Source organism: Sphaeramia orbicularis, chromosome 4, assembly GCF_902148855.1.
Source record: "Sphaeramia orbicularis chromosome 4, fSphaOr1.1, whole genome shotgun sequence".
In the NCBI taxonomy this organism is placed as follows: Eukaryota; Metazoa; Chordata; class Actinopteri; order Kurtiformes; family Apogonidae; genus Sphaeramia; species Sphaeramia orbicularis.
In genome coordinates, this window is record NC_043960.1 from 43,903,935 (window position 1) to 43,921,773 (window position 17,839).

The 17,839-nt window shown below is 38.2% G+C and overlaps 1 protein-coding gene across 1 annotated transcript in view; it reads right to left on the reverse strand.

Annotated features, from left to right (window-relative positions):
- Nucleotides 1–3,928: 3,928 nt before the first annotated feature.
- Nucleotides 3,929–17,839, reverse strand: part of plpp2b (phospholipid phosphatase 2b) — a 47,906-nt gene continuing 33,995 nt past the window's right edge. The window contains exons 2-6 of the mRNA XM_030132774.1: nt 13,657–13,808; nt 12,093–12,355; nt 11,814–11,871; nt 9,957–10,133; nt 3,929–8,445 (exon numbers count right to left, since the gene is read on the reverse strand). Of these exons, the coding sequence (XP_029988634.1) occupies nt 8,281–8,445; nt 9,957–10,133; nt 11,814–11,871; nt 12,093–12,355; nt 13,657–13,808 (815 nt within the window). The 3' untranslated portion in view covers nt 3,929–8,280. The remainder of the gene's footprint in view (nt 8,446–9,956; nt 10,134–11,813; nt 11,872–12,092; nt 12,356–13,656; nt 13,809–17,839) is intronic.

Below are 17,839 nucleotides of genomic sequence, written 5' to 3' on the forward strand. Positions count from 1 at the left end.
AAATTTAAAGATGAACAAGATCACTTATTAGAGGCTAAAAATATTGCAGCTGTTTCTGCAATGATAGCTTTTTGGAATTGAACCCAGCTCCAGTCATTCATATTTCACCTTTAAGATACTTCCACATTGATTTCATTTTAAAGCTGAGGTCCTTGCCCCTTGACCAGAACAGACTGTTTTCCCTTTGAACACTCCAAGGCTGTAGTACGAATATCTCATGCTACAATAAGGCCTTAGCCTTAAGCACACAGTCTACCAGGTCATGCTTTAATATGCTCTCTGTTATTCAGTGAGAAAAGAAAAGGAAATGCTGTCCAATAAAAAAGAAAAACATATAATGGCAGCTTGAATCTGTTATTCTTTCGGTAGTTCATTTACTTGTTTTTTCAGGATTTTGATAAATTATTCCTCATCATGAATTCATCATCAACATTTGTCTTCATAAAGGTTTTTACCTGCGGTTGACAATCCAGGAAACGTACTGTGTGGTCAAAAGTCATTTTAAAGCTGTGTTAGTCATGGTTGCTGTCTTATTAAAATGCAGTTTGTGTGAACAACACATTGAACCTCCACCATAAAATAATTCCCTCAGCAAATCAGCATCAAAGCAGGCAGTGCATAAGGTTTGAGTCCTGTGGGCTTAATTATAAGAAACATATTCATATGTTGTTTTTTTTCTTCTTCAAATTACACAAGGCCAGTGAACCTGCATTAATAACGCAGCCGTGTGTGTGTTTGTGTGTTTGTAAATGCGCATGGACCAGAGATGGTGTTAATTAATGTGCCTCTTTGCAAAATAAATACTTTTGGTGATGGGAACTGTAAGCAAGAGGACTAGCTGCTGTCTATAATAGGAAGAGAAAAACAACAGAGACTAGCTGCTCATTTCTGAAGGCATTTTAATTGCTAGAATACGGCGCCAAGCTAAAAATGTCTCTGTTGGCCTCCACCATGAGAAAGTACAGAATCTACTCAGTGTAACACCTCTGAATCAATGCTGCAGAATACTCACTTATTAAAAGGCGATGAAGTGGGTTTTCCTCTACATGAGCCTTTTCATAATTTTGACTTGTATCATGATAGACATGTCTGTTGTGTGACAGGAAGTCTCCGCATATCTGAATAATTTAATGAGCTGTGCAAGTAATTCATCATAGAAAAACACAAAATTGGATCACACTATTTTGAAGTGAATCTAAAAAAAAAAATGGATTTCCTGTTGCGTGCCACTTTCATTGTCCGCAATAACAGTCCCCAAAATGGGTCGAACAGTCAAGTATATACTATAGCTTCTTGTCAACCACAGCATCAAAATATTGGCGCCTGGGACTTTTCTGTCATGGTTTACTGCTTTCAGTGCTGAGGTTTCTCCAAAACCACTCGTCTTAAAAGCCACATCTCAGCAAGCTACTGGTCATTCACAGAATTCCTTCCCTGTGCGCACACGGGCCATTCATGATTTGTGATGTTTTCCAAGGAACTACGGATTTTACTGCTACGTTGTTCTCAGGTTTGTCTGCGGATTTGACTTTCTGTGTTATGTTGATGTTTTCTGACACCAACCTGAAGGAACATGCATTTTACTGCAAAATAAAGATTCCTTAGACTACACTCCTTTAGATTTTCTAACAGCATATGCTCGTTATTCTAGAGTTTTGATGTTATACATGATGCTTGGATAGGCAGCGACACAGATAATGTTAGGCTGCAGGGCGTCAGCTATCTAACTGCCTCATTAACCGCCCAGGAAGATTATAGATCTATTGATCAAATGTATGTGCTGGATAATCACTTTTAGATGGATTATGCCCTACTATTTACAACCACAGGCAGATTTCGCCTTCACCAAGCTTAGAAATGCCCAGGTTACCATAGAAACTATCTCTCATAATGTAACAAGGTACATTAGACATTAAGGATAATATATTCAGTTTGGGAATATTATGTATCTCTGGAGAAAGTAATGAATAGCTGAGAACTTGTTCATTGTAAATCATTCTAAGGAAGATGAAACTAAATGGCTTTATACTCATGTAAATAAAATACCTTAATGTTTTCCATTCCTAGTTGTTTTGACACTAACATAAAAATAGAATAGCTATATGTGTGCACAACTTTCATAACATGCTTGTGAGTAATATTGTTTTAAATGAAGGATGACAGTGGTTTACAATGCCGCTGCCAACAAAACTCCCACAAATGTCCCCATGGGTCCAGTGTTTATTTCGTTATAAATATATGTGTTTATTTTAGAGGAGCATTCCATTCTCCAGCCTTCACACACTGAGGGAGTGGAGCAGCCTCGATTAACCCCTCCTGATTCCTCTACAGTTTGTCTTGATTAGACTCCGTTTGCACAAGCAGGCCATGAATCAGTCACTTAACAGTCCAACTCCAGACAGACAAAACCTCTAATGCTGAGATGTTACAGTGGGAATAGCCATGAGCTCATTACACTTCAAATGTTTGTGGGGAAATTTTACTTATAGTTAGAATAAAAGCTAAAATTTGTGGTTTTAATTGAACTACTTTTGATTCTTGCTGTTCTAATGGAGAATAATAATAGGATTTCTAAATATAATAGGATTTATAAATAACACTGTTCTGTCAGATTCCACTATTAACAGGATCACTGGTAACAGGAGTCATGATTTGACATAAAAGCATCCACCCAAGGATATATGCAAATGATTATTTTTCTCTACATTTGGGCCTCTCATCCACATCTAAACTCTCTACTAAAACAAACAGTTTTAAAAATTCTATCCAAAGTGTAGATTAAAAAAAACAAAACAAAAACTGCTCTGTGTGTATCCATGCAGACAGGGAAAATGGAAAAATCTGAAAACGATGGCATTACATCCCATTATGCTCATGTCTATTATTGCTTTGTGTAATGAAGCTGCACCTGAAACATCAAATCCAGGTGTATAAGTCAGTGATGACCTGATGCCTTTGGGAGATGGACAGAATCAGTGTGATGTTCCAATCCACATCATGTAAAGAACACACTTCCACAACCCCAACCAATACTTAAGGTAACGTGTTGTCATGACCGATTACAGCCTCTGTGCAGTTTTAACTCCAACAGAAATAATTGTTTGTTTGAGCATTTGTAGTGGTTGACTGATGTTTTTGCATTATCATTTGGACAGAGATATTTTGTAAAAAGAAGGTCATGTGAAAGAAACCATCTATTTAGAAAAAATATCTGTGTTATTGTGGACAGGGAATTACTTTTTGTGCCAAGCTACGTGAGAAATTTGCAACTGTTCGTTTAAGAAATACAAAAAGTCTCAGTACAAAATTGCAACAGACAACCTCACACAATCTTTTGCCATCATCCACAACACATTCATCATATAGGGGCTGAAATTATGGCAGAAAGACAGAAAAATAATGTTACATAATGTGTTGCCGACTGTATAGAATACCTCTAAAGTACACACTAGTGGTTGTCAGAGTGCCTTACAGCACCGCTATATATGTGATGAACCATCTGAGTGAAGGACTTTGTTTTAACAGAACATCATGACTGTAATTTACCATAATTTACTCATTTTCTGAACATCTACAAAAGCACGGAAAATGGGTCAATAATGGGTCAATATGAAATAAACGTCTGCGGCTCATCAGATTCACCTAAAATACTTACTATTTTTAAAAAACTAAATTAAAAAAAAAGTGTTCTCCTTCTGAAGAGTTTATATTCTGACCAGTTAAATAAATGAAAATGGCTTGGAGTCAAGATTACTCAAAGTTTGCTAGGAGCACCTTGAAAAGATGCTGTTGATGCTCAGTTGATTATTTGTCACCTCAGTGGTTTCATATTTAGGCCTAAAAAGGAAGAAACTACTCTGAATATGAACATGAAACATGAAATATAGTTTGACAAATAAATGTAATTAAGCAAAACAATACACGAGAATGTGGATTATATTTTTATTTAAAACTCTCTGGGTTTGAGACTATAGATATAATCTATACATAAATGAACACAACATGAATCAAACCAACACGTTGACATATAAACAAGAGATTGACCAAACAGTGCATATTTAAGGCACTAGACTAAAGAAAGCAGAGTAACGTATGGAGCCACATCACCAACTGAGAACAAACCTGAAGGGGAAACAAAAAAGTACAATGTTTCTACATCCTCATCCTCATTTGGGCTGGAGTTAATGCAGGGATGATTTAGACGTACAGAGCAGGCAACAGGGCTTGCACAGCACTTCACCACAACTGGTTCCAGCTGTTTCTTGTTATAAATCTGTTTTAAATGTGTAGAAGACCCCAGGGACCAAGGTTCATTATGGGATAACCCTAACCCCACCCCTGAAAGTCTCAGCTCAGCTTTAAGGGCCTCACAATCATTTCCAGGTGAGATCCTGACTGTCTTCCTGTCTACTCCTATCAGGTCTGTGGTCTGTCTGATCTCCTGTTAGTCCTTCCAGAGTCTGTGTGCTGTAAGAACTGTACAGGGAACCTTATTCACAAATTAACCTCACGTATCAACACAGGAAAGGGGGGTGGGACACATGGACGAGTCTTTGAAGTGGAAATGGAGCAGTGTTACTAGCTTTGGGTATGTAACCCTTTATCACTACAACAGGTCTTTAAAAGCCCTGCCAAGGCATCTGGCTTATGTTTGGACCTGGAATCAGATCCCTTTTTTTTCTCCTTTTTTTTGTGGCAACTCCAGCAAGCACTACTAGTCTGAGAAGGCACCAATGTGGCGTTGGCAAAAAAAAGCACTGTAGGCCTACAGGTGGAATTAAAGCTTACTTAAATGTGAAATAAAATCATGCAGGCATATATACACATCCTTCACACAACATGAAACATGTCTCATAGCATTAGTAGGTACAGTATTTTTGGCTCATAGTGGCAAGCAGGGGTGATTGCACATAAACCTCAACAGCGCTGGCATTTCCAACCTTGCAAGACAACATAAAGACCTTCTTATATTAAAATAAATTAAACACCATTTTCAAAATGGCTGTCTCATCCTTCTTCAATGTGTATTTGAGCACAAAAAAAAGAAAAGAAAACAAGCAAGCCAAATTTCTTAATATTTGATTAGCACTATAATAGTGGTATATCACTGTTGAATCAAGGAAGAAAATGAAGCTATCCATATCCAGGGTTTTTATCTCTGCAATCCATTTCACACCGGGGAAACATGGAGCTATCACTTAATTCAGTTTGGAAAGCCAATACATGTATTTATAATTTGTAAATGTCACATCTCTTAATATGGCCCAAGTTTTAGGCTAAATATTACAATTACATTTGGGAATTGTGACTGATCCAGGCTGAGCATAAAGAATAGTCACTGTGAGTTGAAAGCCCCTGGAAACATAAAACACAACAGTTATGTCATATACTGAAACATGTTTAAATGTATTTGAAATTAGTTTCAGTGTAAATCCCACATGTTGTTGGGTGTGAATTGGATGGATACTTATACTGGAGATTAATTACACAGTTACTCCAGTATTAATAAAAACACCTCAGTCTGTTATCCAAACCAACTTACGGAGCTCCCATTAGCTAATAGCTACTGGCTAACTATCAAACATACTAAGACTACTGACAAGAATTCCATCATTGTTTCACTGTTGTTGAAAATATAACAGCTAAGTTTCATCTTTGATTGTGTATGTATTACTGTGAGCCAGTCACATCAGTCTGGTTTTGGTTATTTTTATCTTGGGTTTGGTATTCTACAAAAAAGAAAAAATGACATAAAAATGCATGTGTTTAGTCCTGGGCTGGGGTACACAACAGACTGCAGAGCTGGAATAAATGAGCCTCGCCTGTTTCCACACCTCATGCTAAACTTGTCTCGTGAAATGATCATTTTATGGATTTTAGATCTTGTCAAGTAGTTTTTAAGTTGCTGGTAGATGAATAAAATGCTGAAGATCATTGCAGAGGTCATCTGATTGTCAAAGAACCAACGATTTAAAGAAATGAGCCATTTCTTCCAGGACTCCCCTGAAACAGAAGACACTCTGGCCTCCCCTTGAAGACCCCAAGGCTGTCATGTTTACACCTAAAGAATCTGGCATCTTTAATCTAAAAATCTTCGTTATCTGTCTGCTAGCTATGTTAGCTAGATATTAGCTAATTATACACATCTAGCTAGCTTGACATGTACACTAATGTAAAATACTGTGGTATGTATGTAATAATGTAATATGTTACTGATGTGTTATTAAGTAGGTTATTAAAGTATATTTAAAGCTAGCTAACTAGCTAACATATTTTGCTAACACTTTTAGCCTCAGTAATGGTATAGCTAATGAGCTAATTAATAGCATATGCCTCATAAGTCTCATAAATGGTTTGAACAGCAAACTGAGCCTTTTTTAATCACAATAGTTTTAAAGGATTACCTTCATTCAGAATCTTGTAGATTAGAAACTCATCTTTGGAATCATACTGAATGCATTTTACTCTTACAAGCCAGATTTCCTGAGGCTTTACATCCACTGATACCACTAAACTACACCATAAAGGAGGATAACTGTGTGAGTCACCAGACAGTGTATGTCAGTTAAGACCAATCAGCAAATATCAAAAATAATCTCTAAAGACTGTATCTAGTTTCTTCTTTTAGATCAAGTCACTATAAACCTCCTTAATGATAAATCTTTTTACATGTTTCAGAGACACCTCAGGGTGGCCTGGTGCAATGTGGTTGAGGCTTTGAAGCACATTGTTGGCTTTTTGCCGTCAAGATTACTTGACATACAGAGGAAAACTATTAATCTACCTTGATCTGATTTTAATTAGAACAAATCCACCTGATTCACAATAACCTTTGAGTGTGTACTCAATTTAAGGTGCACTGAAAGTGAATGAATTATAAAATTGTGCTTGTTGCCTTCCTTGGTCTGTCTTACATTTCTTTCATCATTGCTAACTAGTTTGATTGATATGTACAGGAAAAAAAAAAACAACAAAACATTAAAGCTCCATTAAGCATCAATCAAAAAGTCCTAATGAGTCCCTAGTACTTCCAATCTCCCAGAATCAGCTCTTCACTTTAACATATTATATTGTTTAAAGCCCAACACGCTTCCATTACATTAAACTGGGGGCAGTTTCAGAAATGAACACCGGAGAAACAGCCATACCTGCTCAGATCAAAATGGCCCATACTTAAACAAGTAGCTGGTATAGGTATTGTACCAGCTCTGTACAAAACAAGGAAGTACAAGGGAGTAAATATTTGGCTAAGATTCATAAGGTAGCTTCAAATAAAGGTTCAGTGTGTAGCAGTTAGTGACAACTAGTGGTGGACCTGCTAATTGCAACCAAGTGAATACAAACATTTTTTTCCCATGTTAGAGTCAATGCTTACTTTACCCATTCGCCACTTTTTAGTCAAGGGGAAATTAATTATGGTCCACACGCAAAGATAGTAAATGAAAGCAATGCACCTCAAGGCTGATCGTCACCTGCAATAAAATGGAAAAAAAGGAAGAGGATGTTTGTTCTAATGTAAAACAATGTTAGCACAACATGGAACCGTCACTCTTTCCCCCATGTCCGATCTTATTTTTATGTGATCATACACAAATGAAAATATAATTATGATTATTATATTCCATTTCTACAATTAGATCCTACTAAATAACTCTAAATCTAACACACTGGACCTTTAAGATGCTTAAATGCTATAGCACAAGCACTATGTATGATAATAGTCTATAGTGTTACACTTAATTTGTGAGTGTTTTGCTTAATGAAGCTTTAAGTCTATACATTTACTACACATCAATGACGATGTCTAAAACATGATATATACCCCTTTCTCTCGTGCAGGAGAACAGGGGGTCTCTGGGAGGGGATTGTGGGATGCAGTCCCCTCCGTCGTTCCAGTGGTTGGGGAGCAGGTGGGTTTGAGTGGTTGACGCAAATGGAGATGGGGGCATGAAAGCTACAAGCAACAGACCCCTTATCTTAATTCCTTCCAAGCTTCCTCACAAAGGACTGATGGAGACTGGACAGCTAAAATTTGACAAGACACCAAACACAGGACTTTTCACATAGCAGAGCGAACCATTTCCCATAGCATCAGGAGTCTGCAGAAGGACTCTTGTGGAGTTCACGCTGCTGATAAACAAAGTTTATTCCATGAACTAAAAAAAAAAAAAAAAAAAAAAAAGACCAATCCAAGTTGATGTCCCTGGTTTGGGCCCTTTCCCACAGGTTTTGGGTCTGCAAGCTACAGCCTTTGTTCCCCCGTGATAAGGTCAGCCCCTATCACACAGGGCCAGGGTTGTGGTGGTAGTTGTAATGGTTGCCGTGCTCAGAGTCAGCAATCTGGAGGCTGGGTTTCCTCTCTGGCTCCTCACTATCGGTGGTGTTCTGACTAGTGCGAGTGCAACGTGGAGGACGCTTCTTGAAGAAGTCTGACACATAGTGCACCTGCAGGAGGTAGAGAGAAAAGTAAATGAGACAAGAGGAGGGGAGTGGAGGGAGAGAAGGGAAGAGTTTTGGTTTCTAAGCAACATCTTTGGTGCAGACTGTTGTGAGAGTATAAGGGATACAGAGGAGGTAGGGGTTGGGCTGGAAACTGTGATTACATAGACTACGTCTGGTCAAGTCTGTGCACAGCTGTTAACTGACACTCTCACACTTACACACATGCACACACATCTGAGGGGAACACACAGAGAGCAGGCACAACCCCTGTAGGCTATAAAACACCATGCCCAAGAGGGTCTGTAATTGTACCCAGCACGTTGAAGGCCAAAGGCCCAAGCTCACTTCCCAATTAATCATACATGGACACACACACATATACACACACTTGCCACTCTAGAATTTCCACATGGTGGTGCTGACAGTGGCTGAATCAAAACAGGGAAATGGCCAAACAATAAAGAAACCCAGCTGGATGAAGTGAGGAGAATCGACCTTCGCCTGAGAACCTGCCAATGAGACTGTGTGGGTTTTTATCAACTAACACTCTACTGGACTCACACTTGACCCCTAACTATGTCTTGCCTATGGATTTTTACTGCAAGAATGAAATAAAGCTGAAATATGCTTTCAGAAGTGCTCAAGTCCCACTTTAAAGGATGTATTACTAACACTAAGATTTCACTTATGTCCACACTATTAGGGTTTTGATTTAATGGTTAATGTCCACACTATTCTAGAGTTTAAACTCCCTGAAATGGAAATACTTGGAAATGTTCACTGACCCTGTTTTAGCTCAGAAATCCAAAGGCTGTGTTGTAATGTGTACTGAAAAAAATGGCACTGACTGCCTCATTGGTTCTTATCAGTAACTATGCGTCCTTCCCTAATTTGCCATCTCCCTTCCACATAACCCTTTACAGAACAAAGCAAGGATGTCAGCCTTGGTTACAGCTGTTGTTGGGCAGTTAAATTCTACATTTTATCATGACTCCACTGACTACATTCACAATAAGTCAGCTGTTATTCATGAAATTTGTATTAATCCCTTTATTCAGTAGTGTTATTAGCTCTCTTGTCATATGCTTTGTATTTCACTGTGCATTGTTAAAAGCATTAGTGTGGATGCAGCCTAACACTCCATTTCTCCATTTGACTCTGCTACTTCCTGTCTTTGGGTCTTTTCAAGCAGCTGACTCCCACTTTGAAGGGAGTATCATAACCAGTAAGATATCAATTCAGTGTCATTCTTATGAACTGTAACTGCCCACCCATGTGTTCGCTTCCTGAGGCTAAAAACCACATGAGAAGACTAAACATTAAAGTGTCATCAGGTATAAAACTAGAACCGCAACTAAATTTTGATTGTGTTTCAAAGTGTGGTCAAGGCTGGATAAAAGATGCTGCTTTGTGAGGATATTCAGCAAAACCACAGACCATCAAATAGTGACCTCTCTTTTATCAAGCCAATGGAATGTGCAGTAGTTCTTAAATGTCAGCTTTGGGGAACTCACGTTGAGTACAGCAACCAGTGCTCCCTGCAGCAGCCCCACCAGCACGTCGCTCCAGTGGTGCTTGTAATCAGAGACACGGGTGTAACCCACATACACCGCGAAGGCCACCAGGAAAAACTGGATGGTGGGCCGGACAAGTCTGGCCCACTTAGCCACCAGTCTAGCCTGTACATAAAGCTGGAGCAGAAGAAGAAAACCAGAAGATGGTAGGATCAGGAGGTGGTCGAGGAGAAAATGAGAAAAGAGAAAAGAAATGAAGAGTTAAAGGGAAATAAACATGTTTATGATGGGTATTCTTTTCTATTTGTACAGCCACTATGATATTACACTGTGAAAAAACATTGTTCGCGCTTTTAGGGTTATCACAACAATATATAACAACACGACCAACTGAGCATACATCTCTTGGCATGCTACACAAATATTTTAATATACTGCAATGCTGATAAAGCAGTAAAACAATAAAGCAGTCAGATTCCTGTTTTGTGATAGTCAGCTCTATATTTGCTCTAAAAGATATTATCAGGCTCTGGGTAAATTGTTGGGTTTCCTAGATCTGCCATCTGTTTAAAGAGACATTTAACATCACAAACATTAAAGGGGACATCTTGCGAAAAGTAATGACTTTTTTTTCTTCGTAAAACTGGAACATTAAACCCCTGAAAGCATTAGCTGTATGGATTCCTGTATATTTTGAATATCACAACTATACAGTCTCTGCTCTGAGAGTCTTACAAACAGTGAATTAAGACTACGCAGAGCTAGGAAAAGGAATGATTTGTGAGGTACTTGGGGTTTAAACTCAAAACACACATTCTGGAAACACATGACACTTGTGGATTAACGTATTAAATGGGGTCCAATACGACCCCTATAATGTGTTAGCAACCTAATATTCAGTATCTTCAATCAGTGTCTTCAAAATATATTTTCTTGGTGCATTTCCATTTCTATAAGCATCTCATCTCAATTTGTGTCTCTTTCTTGGAACAACAGCAGCTGGTAGGGGCTCAACCTGGAATAAACCTGTAAAAAAAGTGTTGAGTGCAAACCTAATTTATATCTACTATGGACTGAAACCTTTTCATTTCCAGGAAAGTAGTAGATGCCAAAAAAATTATGAACCTGGCAGCCGTACAGACTTCCCTGGGCTTCTGATGGGCTGCTGTTGGAGGTGCAAAAATTGGCATTGCATTACAGCAGCTGTGCCACACAGTCACACTTTGCAGGACTTGATGGTGCGGGACACTTTTTCAGCAATATAACACATAAACACAGATTGTTGTTATATTTGCTGACTCTGTGTGTTAAAACTAAGAGTGTGGACCAAACCACTGTCATGAATAGGTATCTGCTGGGTAGATTCTGCCTTTTATGTCCAAACTGTCTCTGCACTAAACATTGTTGAGATGGGCCAGCTGCTTTGTTTGGCCTCTTGAAGTTAGCTGTCTAACAGTGGTTCCTGGCATTTAACACAAAGAAACGAGGCCAAAGGAAATGAACTGGATAGGTCTGAAGACAGAAAACAGCACATGCTTTGCCATCGTCATTGCTGGGAAAAAAACAGCGAAGGCCTCCAGATCAGTGTTCTCAGTGTTCACATTCTTCCTCTGAACTCTTGCCTTGTCCTTTTATGTCCACAGGCATAAAATAGGCTCTATGGGCCTTTTCTCCTTTTCAACAATTAGCTCTTGAAGACTCATCCAAATGCCTGCTCTCGGATGAGCCCATCTGGGGACTATTACGCCTGAATCACACTGAGAATATTTGCAATGAGATCACACAGACACATCTCCAATATTTACTCCACACAGACATTCATATTTACATTGTTTTATTTTCATTTGCCGTACTCACCGCTAAAAAGACCATGCAGTACATGCCAAACGATGAGTGGCCAGAGTAGAAGGACAAACTGGAGAGAAGGAGAAAGAAGAAAATCCATTGCATCACTCAGCACTTTTATGCATTGGTGTGTTGCGATGTTCAAAGGACTACAATTACATTTCCCAAACAATGGCTCCTTTCTTACTCCCTTCAGTTTTGGAAGAGTAAACCACTTAAATTATTATTTATTAATTCCAGCATATTTCCCTCCCGAAGCACAAGTTTAATGTGTAGTTCCTCTCCTCCTACCTGGACTCTGTCACGTCCTGAGGACTGCCAGAGCAGTTTGCTGTCTGTATGTATCTTGTGCAGACCTTGGGGGCACATACGGCCATGAAGTTGGGTCTTGGGCGTCCAATGGTGTATTTGGCCAGGTCTGTCAGTGACTGGCTTACAGCTGCTCCGAACAAGAAGGTTCCAACTACCTTGTAGAGTGCAGCGACATACTGGTTGAAGTCAGAGTTAGAGTAAATCCTCTTGCTGTAGACCAAATAAGCCTCTCCAGAGGAAATCTAAGAAGAGAAAGTGAGGTAAGTTTCTCAATCATTAGAATGACTGGTTTTCCATTTTTTCCACACTTAGCACATTCCCTGCGACCATCAGGGTTTGGTGTTGTCTACTGAATTCACTTTCTTGAATAGAAAAATGAAAAAAGCAAAGTAAAGCAAAAGATTTACCTTTGTCTACACAAATAGGTTTTTGTTAAAAATGCATAACTTTTGCTATGTTTACACCTACTGCTGTAGAACCTCAGCTCCAAAATGGAGGCAGTGTTTAAACAGCCCAAAGTTGTAATACCACTGATGGCCACTGGGGTTGGCTCCAAAAAACTAGGACTGTCATACACCAGTACTGAATTTTTATCTTTCAATATTAAATAATTTATTTTCCAGGAGTAAGTCTAGTCTCACTTTTTAGCTCGCACAACCTCTTTTCAGAAAATAATAGGATTACAGTCAATGGTAAAAGACAAGTTTACACATGTGGAAATAATATATTAGGTAAAAAAGAAGGTTGTAGCAGTTGATGGTCAGGTTTTGACTGACAGGTCTGTATGACTGTATGTATGTTCATCTACCTGCTGAGTTTTAGACCTTATTAATAAAATGCATTTTACACAGTCACTAAGCCACTGTGACAGTCCATTTACAAACTTCTGGCTTCAAAATGGTAGTTTAGAAACCAACGGGTGATATGACATTTCTTATGTCCACTAGATCCCCCCCCCCCCCCCCCCCCCCAAAATAAAATAAAATAAAAAGTATACTTTTGGAATCACTTCTAATGCTGTCTCCATTAGAACTTCAGAACATTCGTCATACATGTCACATGACCCTTTTCCGAAGAAAACAAGGCCTTGACAACCAGCTGTTAACTCAGTATGAATATTAAATCTCAGGTGATTCAGTCCGAACTGTCTCTGTATGCAGCTGGTGTACTGTCACATTTCTGCATCTTTTCATGATTCAGTTGACAACATTGACAGCAGGTGAGCTGTTGTTCCATGGCAACAATTCAAGTGGTCTGAGAATTCTGTAATTTGATTTTGGATGGCAAAAATCCAGCCCATAATGGAAGGTTTTGGCTAATCAGATGTTTTCAGAGGGTTAGGAGCATGACAAATATGACTCACATCTTTAATTAAACAATTGTTCCCTTCTGTAGCTGTGTTTAAATTATTCATGATCTGGTTTCACACCATCAGAGCTCAGTGACACAGCTATCATCCCAACCCCAGTGTCTCCTGAGAATGTGGGTGAAGACAACAGAAAAGAGTGTGTGATAGGAGTAATCAACTGATGCCAAAACTTACAATGATGACGGTGCAGGAGATGGTGACAGCTGCCAGCATGCCATGGGTAATTGTATCCGGTTTTAGGGGGTACATGATGCTCTCATCGTCACAGTAAATGTGTCTTTGGTATGGTTTAGACACAATGGTCATGATGATGAAGGGCAGTGCCGCTGCAGAAAAAACACACACACCAGAAGAACAGCGTGACTACATCTGGTTTAGTCAATGAAAATTTACTATATTTGGAAAAACAGTGCTTTTGGTGAAATGAGATAATGTTTGATGGTGATATATGATACTTGGTTACTGCCAAGATAACAACTGGGCAAACATAGACCAGGATTTAGACTGATCCGTGTGTTGGAGGAAAAAAAATGTAATAACCTATCCGCCTCTTTTTTTTTTTTTTTTTTTTTTTTTTACGATTTTCAGATATTACATAATTTCCTAGGTTGGAAATTGAAAATGTTTCTCTAAGGATAGCTAAATTGTCTTCTTTCTCCCTCGGGGCATTAGGTCCTAAAATCACAATGATGAAACAACCCACAAGAAGAAAAGAAAACATTTGGCAGTTAAATGTCAGGGGTAGCATTACACAGCAAGGAATTACAAAAATAAACAGCAGAAAAAATAGGATTTATATACACAGACGGGTAGGCAAACAGAAAGTCAAATCACACAACACACACATTACCCAGTAGACACAAGAGTGTCCACAAACTACTGCACACACACAAAAACACGCCTTTTGAATGATGTGGCTGTTTGCAAAAGATGACCAAATATAGCTCGACTCAAGGTTATTGAAGCTAATGATGTCCTTCAGTCATTTGGAAACATCCATCCCAAAAATACCGACTCCCTCTCTTCCTCCCTCCTCTCTCTGCTGCATTCACACTATTTTCCTTGGACTTTGAAAATGAAGGACAACAAGCAAACTAACTTTGAATCTTAGGATAAATCCCTGAACATTTCAGAGGGTACTCTGGCTCACAGGATGTACTCCGTTGGAATAATCCTGTTTGTATGTCTTGTTTGACATTCTCTTCCCTTCCACTACTTACATGTTAACATTGATCTTACTATATAAAGGAACAACAACCCCTGACCTGCAACTACACAGTGAAAACGTTAATATGATGTGTCTTTTTTCATGATATTTCTCTTGCAGGAAATAAGTCATTATAATATTGTGACCTATTTTTCCTCATGCAAATGTTCCACAGTTTTGTAAAAATGCTGTCACTGCATTCTGGGCTTAATGTGTCTCTAAACAAGAGTGATTTGCTTAAGAAAAAAAACCCTCAAAAAAACCAAAACAAAAAAACAAACAAAAAACAAACAAATACAAACCAGACCAGGGATGTCAAATTCTTTTTAGTTCAGGAACCACATTCAGCCCAATATGATGTGAAGTGGGTCAGACCAGTAAAATAACAGCAATGAAAAAAGTAAAATTACATTATGAAAATATAAAAAGTTTGATTAAAAATGTGAATAACCTGAACCTGAAACGTCTTAAGAAATGTAAGTGCAATTTTAACTCAGTTTATCATTTACATGTGCATTATAAATTACAGATCACAGTAGATCTATAAATAAACAAAACATTTAGTATAATATAGTACGAGGGCCGTTCAATAAGTTCATGGCCTCACACAGAACAGAACAACACTGACTGATAATTTATATTTTATTTTTCAACATAATCTCCATTTACAGCAATGCACTTGGTCTATCGATGTTCAAGCATCACTATCCCATCACGAAAGAATGTAACATCCTCTATTATAACAACCAGTATTTCTGGGTGAGGCCATGAACTTATTGAACGGCCCTCGTATATTGGTAGTAGAATATAGAATACTGGTAAAATTACACATGCTTCTCTTGAGACATTTCTGATTGTTAATATTTGCTCAGATAATTCCCATTCTTTGTGAAAGGACAGTTTCTAAATGTAAACATTTTTATGTCATTTGACTTTTTTATACAAAAAGAGGAAAATTTGGACTTGTATTTAAAGGTTCTTATGATAGTATTTTACTAATCTAATGCACTTGAGATCATATTGGTCTGAATGTGGAACCTGAACTAAAATGATCATCCTTGATTGTTAATATCTTCAGTGTAATTTTTGCATTTCACAAATTCATCCCACGGGCCAGATTGGACTCTTTGATGGCCCAGTTTTTGCCTGTGGGCTGTATGTCTGACACCTGTGAACTAGACAAACAACATGGGGAGTTTTTTTTCCACTATGGTAGTGGACAGTGACAAATATATTAGTTCAATATCAGTATCATCCAGTATCCACCCTAGTGACTGACACTGACCTTCAGAAAATATGATGTAACTTTACTGATCGCAAATCGCATTTAACATTGTTTTATGAAAAAAAAAATCGTTATAAACATAGTGTCTCTGAATGAAAATGTTCATTGCAACCATTCTGAAAATCGTACAGTACTCGCCACCCTGATATCCCTAACCAGACAGTCTTGGGGCCACTCTGGAAATGCCATGCAGCCACATACTAAATGCAAGAAAAACAGCCACGGAATAGCAGCACTGCACACTCCTGCAAAGTACACTCACCAGCAGTATTACATTTCTGTGTAAATGAGCAGTGCACCCCTCCCATTCTTTAAAAAAAATGTCTGTAGCTGACATAATTTCAGGAAGACTTCCAACAAGACTGACTGATGAGAGACCAAGGGTCCAAACTGTTGAAGACTGAGACAAAAAGAAAATATACAAGTAGATGGAAGATCAAGATTCAGCTGAAGTGAATTTTACCTCCACCCAGAAACCAGTCAGGATGGAAAGAGAACAACAACCTACTGTAAATACAGCTATGAATTCATTTGGTGAAAAGAAAAATTAATCCTGAAAACAAAATAAATGTGATAGTTGACCTAAATACTAGAGCTGAGATATGCACTGAGAGAACTGTTTAAAATGTGGTAAATATTAGTGATTTTTAAATGCTATTAAGGTCAATATGTTTGGAGCCTTAGGAAATGTAAGTAAATGTGAAATTAGCAAATGAGTGCTCGCCAAGTCCTGTCCCCCTTTGTTCCTGCTGTAACCTGTAACATTCTGCATGATATTCAGTGGTGTTTTTAGTTAGAACAGAAAGAGAGATATTCCACAGAAAACTAGAAAACCACTCAAAGAGCGCAGACCTCAGTCAAGGCAGATCCCCCCCCCCCCCGCCATCACCACCAAAGTTTAATCATTTGTTCCTTGTGCCAGTATCAACATTTCCTGAAAATTTCATCCAAATCCATCCATAACTTTTTGAGTTATCTTGCTAACAGATAGACGAACAAACAAAAAATCTGCCCCCCTGATCACCACCAAAATTTAATCATTTGTACCTTGTGCCAGTATCAACATTTCCTGAAAATTTCATGAAAATCCATCCATAAATTTTTGAGTCATCTTGCTAACAGACAGACAGACAAACCTGATGAAAACATAACCTCCGCCGTTTGACTTGGCGGAGGTAACAACATGAAATTTCCACATAAGTATGAAATAGTACAGTGAAATGCACAGAATGAACAAGAGCTACCTTCACAATATGATCATAATCCCTTTTTTTATTGCACTTAAATGCTAACTAACATCAGCTCACTTAGCACACAGTTGTTAGCATACAAATGCAGTTGAACACTAAATAGAAGTTAATTAGCTTTAAAATAGGAACTTGTGAATTATTTGATTCAGAATAAATACAGTACACCAGAAAAAAGAAGCAAAAGTAAGACTGATTTCACACTAAGACACTTTTTTTTATTGTTTTCTAACAACTGTGTGCTATTCAAGCTCACATCAATTTGTCTTACATCACAGCAAACAAAGACTTTTTGATAAATACTGATTATTGCTAAACTAAGAAACTATCTCTCTTTTCTAAATCAGTCCAGCTGCTTTTTGGCACCTGGTCGAACTTCAAAAGCAGTTACATGGTCAAAACTCAGTAAAAACACAGTAAAAATAAAAAAAGAGGAAAATCATGACAACACTGCAAACAACAGTAAAAAGAAAAAATGACAAAGAAAATGATGTAAAAAAACAAAAAACAAAACCCAACACAAAAACAAACTGCCTATTTTTATAGTGAGTCACTCACTGCTATGTGTCTTGACACTGGTGGGGGGGGTGCACTGAGCATGCTCAAATGTCTATGGAA